Source organism: Condylura cristata, unplaced genomic scaffold, assembly GCF_000260355.1.
Source record: "Condylura cristata isolate star-nosed mole 26May11 unplaced genomic scaffold, ConCri1.0 scaffold00023, whole genome shotgun sequence".
Taxonomy (NCBI): Eukaryota; Metazoa; Chordata; class Mammalia; order Eulipotyphla; family Talpidae; genus Condylura; species Condylura cristata.
Window position 1 is genome coordinate 26,186,808 of NW_004567124.1, and position 3,986 is coordinate 26,190,793.

The window sequence follows — 3,986 nt, forward strand, 5'->3', positions numbered from 1 at the left end:
ACCACATGGCGTGGCAGACCTCTCCTGACCCGCCTGCTGCTCCCCTCAGCAGTGTACTTCATAGATCTGCCTGTTCTGTTCCCCACTCTGTCTCTCACGGTGAAGCCTCTCACCACCCCTGAGCCTCTGGCCTGTACCCCAGTTCTGTATGTGCAAATAAATAAATCTTTAAAAAAAAAAATTAATGAACAAAGCAAATAAAAGGAATTAAGAGAAAAAAAACACAGAAGTAAAGCAAAGAATATAATTTGTATTTATAAATCGAGTTCCTGAAACAAATCCAAAATAATGGAATATAATTTTTTTAAAGATTTGTTTTATTTCTTTGTACATACAAGAGTTGGAGTGTAAGCCAGAGGTATGTGGCTGGAAAGGTGTAGAAGATTCACCAGAAAAAGAGTGGAATATATTGCTAAAGGGAACATTGAGTGAAACAGAAGAAGTCTGCTGTGCCATATGTGGGTCAGCTCCCAAGCAGGGGTTAAACTCATGCTGCAGTGGTTGCTGATAGCTTCATAGTGCTGATAGCTTCCTGTGCCACCAGGAAGGCTCCAGAATACAAAAATTTTTAAAGGCTAGTTCAAAATTCAAGACCCAAAACACACAAAATGGAGATATAACCTAGTAAAACCAATGAACTTCAAAGATAAAGAAAAAAAAAATGTTAGGTAGCCTGTTAAAAAGACCTAATCATTTATGTGAGGGGAAAAACTACACAGTATTTTTTGAAACATTCAACGTCAGAAGATAAGAGAACCACATTCAGAAGTTCCTTAAGGAAAAGAAAATGTGAATTGAGGATTTTACATACAGGTAAACCTTCAAGTATCAAGGTTATAGCCAACAGTTTGAGCATCAAGAATTCAGGGAACATTATTTCAATGAGTTCTTTTGAAGAAACAATAATAAAGAAAACTGTAGTGAACCATGAGGTAATCAGGGCAATTATAGCAAAGGAACTTATGTGAACATTTAAATATATATTATAGGACTAAGACAAATAAATGTGACAGGTGTCACAATGTAAAACAATGAAAAGAGAGAGATGATACAACTAAAAAAAAAAAAAAACGGGGAAAGGAAATTACCTTATCAAATGCAAAGACCAAAAGGTAGCATATAAAACAATCAAGTTTTAATTGAAGGGTAAACATACAATGGCTGTGCCTTATTACAGGGTATACATTCCACAACCCCAAACTGATGCCTCAAATTGTGATAATTTGATAATTTCAAATTTTTGTAACCCCAATTTCTTTCCCTAGATATATTCTGTGAACACCTCCAATACAACTTTAAAGAACAGTAGTAGAGCATAATTGTTTTAGAAGGCTTTGTTTCTCTTTTAAGAATAATGCTGCATAACCTTAAATTCTCTAATATTTATCTAGCTGAAACACAGATCATCAGTTAATAAATATCAACATACCTGATTTGAAACATAAAAAAGCACTATCTGTTAAATATTTTAATTATCTTTTCAACTTACTTTATAGTATCTGCAAAGCTGACTCGACGAGAGTTTTTCTTATTTCTCAAAGCATTGGATTCCTAAAAACAAAGAATATATGCTATGATTCTTAATTAAACCATTGTGAATCAAGTCTCCAGAGTTCTATAGAAAGAGAGCAAGTCTTAATTTTCAGTTAATTAGATATTAGTATTCTCTAAAATATTCTATTGTAGAATCACTTAACAATAATATATATGACTTTCAATGTGAGTGATGATAAGTATACCAACATAAATAACATAGTTAAAGTAGGTAATTAGTGTTCTTTTTGCTACCAAGAAGACTTCAGACAAATCATTATATTGCCTGAACTGTTTCTAAGATGAAAATTTTTTTAATTGTGTTAAAATACACAGAATATTAAATTAACCATCTAAACCATTTTAATTTTATTGTGGTGAGAACATTTAATAGGTGGCCTATCCTCTTAGAAGATTTTTAAAAAAGATTTATTTATTTATGCATACAGAATTGGGGTACAAGCCAGAGGTGCAGGGGCGGTGAGAGGATTCACCAGAGACAAACGGGGGAGCAGAACAGACAGATGGATTAAGTACACTGCTCAGGAGAGCAGCAGGCAGGTCAGGAGAGTTCTCCCATGCCATGTGGGTCACCACACTGCCTAGGGATTAAACTCATGCTGCAGTAGCTGGGATAGCTTCATAGAGCTGTGCTTTAAACACAGCACACCAGGGAGGGCCCATCTATAAAACATTTGCACTAGAGACTTACCTGAACTGTTTCATTTCCACCTCTGAGCTCCTGAAGAGGACTCCTTGGTGGTTTCAAAATCTAAAAGTGAATTCAAGAAAATCTGGCTTACTTACTAATAATGAAGTTATACATGAATAGAAAGGCAGAGATGCCAAAATTCCTGTAAGATCTCTGTATCACTCAAATTCATACTGTTCAATACTATACCTATGGCTGTGTTAAATATTGGCAAATTCCTTGTTCCTTGACTACTTACTCTCATTTCATGTGTTCTATGGGAAGCTCCACCAAAATTCTAGGATATATATGGAGCCCTGGCCTAGAACAACCTATATGATAGTTTCGTATTGGTAGCAATTAGAGTGAGTATCAGAATAAGGACTCAACCCACATCAAGAAATTGAGATAAAATGGTTAAATCCAGAGATGGTTTATTTATCTTGTGGAAATACACATTAATTTTTATGTGGGAATTGAACCTGAAAGTTAGGAAAGATACATGTACTATAGTAATCACCAAGAGAGATAATAGAGTTATCCAGTGAAAGTAACTGGAGTAGAAAAAAATGAAAGGAAAATCCTGGTACTGGGGATATTGTGGGAACTCTCAATCTGTAAATTATACCTAAAGTCATCCCTATTTTGGATATTTCATTTTCATAATTCAATAGATTTTGAGTTTAAATCAGTTTGAATTGCACTTTTTGCATCTTGCTACTTCTTTTTTAACTAGTTTTAAATATATTTTTAAACAGCCTTATTGAAGTATAAATTACACAGTAAAAATTTATGGAATTAATAAGATACAAATTTTAGTATATTTATAGAATTATGTAACTATATTAAATATTTGAGTTTTTATTCAAAGACCAACAGAAGTCAGTGAGGGAGAGCTGATTACACCACAAACAAAATTTCCCTGCCATATAGTCATCACTCAATATAAAGTAGTAAATATTAAATTTAAATAAGTGCTGCTTACTGAGGAATGTCGTCTTCTAACAGGCTTCTCTATATTTTCTCTGAAAAAAGAAGAAAATATATGTAAGTATTGGCAAAAGACTGAATTTTCAAAAGTCATCCCACAGCACCTATTACGTACTTTTAAATAAGCCATCATTTTCACTTAACACTTGCATCACTTTCACTTGCAAAATTTATAAGACTTATGATTCATATTTAGGAAGTGTTTTAAAATGTATATCATATGCTACAAGACTATCTTAGGAAAAACAATTAGTACACAGTACAACTAGAGGTAATAAATAACAGTTACAGGTCATAAAAAAAAATGGGTTCTAAATCAAAAGACTCTAGCTCTGTGATTTTCAGACCAGATTTTTAAAATTCAAATGCTTTTGGATGCCAAACAGAAAAGAAAAGGGAATTCTGAGAATATAATGGAGAGTTCCTGCCTGTTCTGAAGGGCACAGTCATTAATTACTCCACTCAGGTTAGTTGCTGCCCAGCAAGAATATGAGTCCACTGCTTCAACACTTGACTTTCCAAGAGAAGCTGAAAACTTAATGACTATATGAAATCTTGAAATTGTGATAACTAATTAGAAAACTTAAAAACACTATTAGGTTAAAAAAAAAAGTCTAGGCCCTATAAAAACACTGATTGAAAAAGATACCTGTACCCCCATGTTTATTGCTGCTTTATTTACAATTGGAAAAAACATGGAAGCAGCCCAAATGCCCAAAAGTAGATGACTGGATTAAAAAGATGTGGTACATATATACAATGGAATATTACT

The 3,986-nt window shown here is 33.4% G+C and overlaps 1 protein-coding gene across 1 annotated transcript in view; it reads right to left on the bottom strand.

The window, feature by feature from the left end:
* CASC5 (cancer susceptibility candidate 5) overlaps nucleotides 1–3,986 on the bottom strand; it is a 35,719-nt gene that overhangs the window by 30,573 nt on the left and 1,160 nt on the right. Inside the window, exons 2-4 of the mRNA XM_004687561.2 lie at nucleotides 3,210–3,249; nucleotides 2,246–2,305; nucleotides 1,490–1,551 (exon numbers count right to left, since the gene is read on the bottom strand). Of these exons, the coding sequence (XP_004687618.1) occupies nucleotides 1,490–1,551; nucleotides 2,246–2,305; nucleotides 3,210–3,249 (162 nt within the window). The remainder of the gene's footprint in view (nucleotides 1–1,489; nucleotides 1,552–2,245; nucleotides 2,306–3,209; nucleotides 3,250–3,986) is intronic.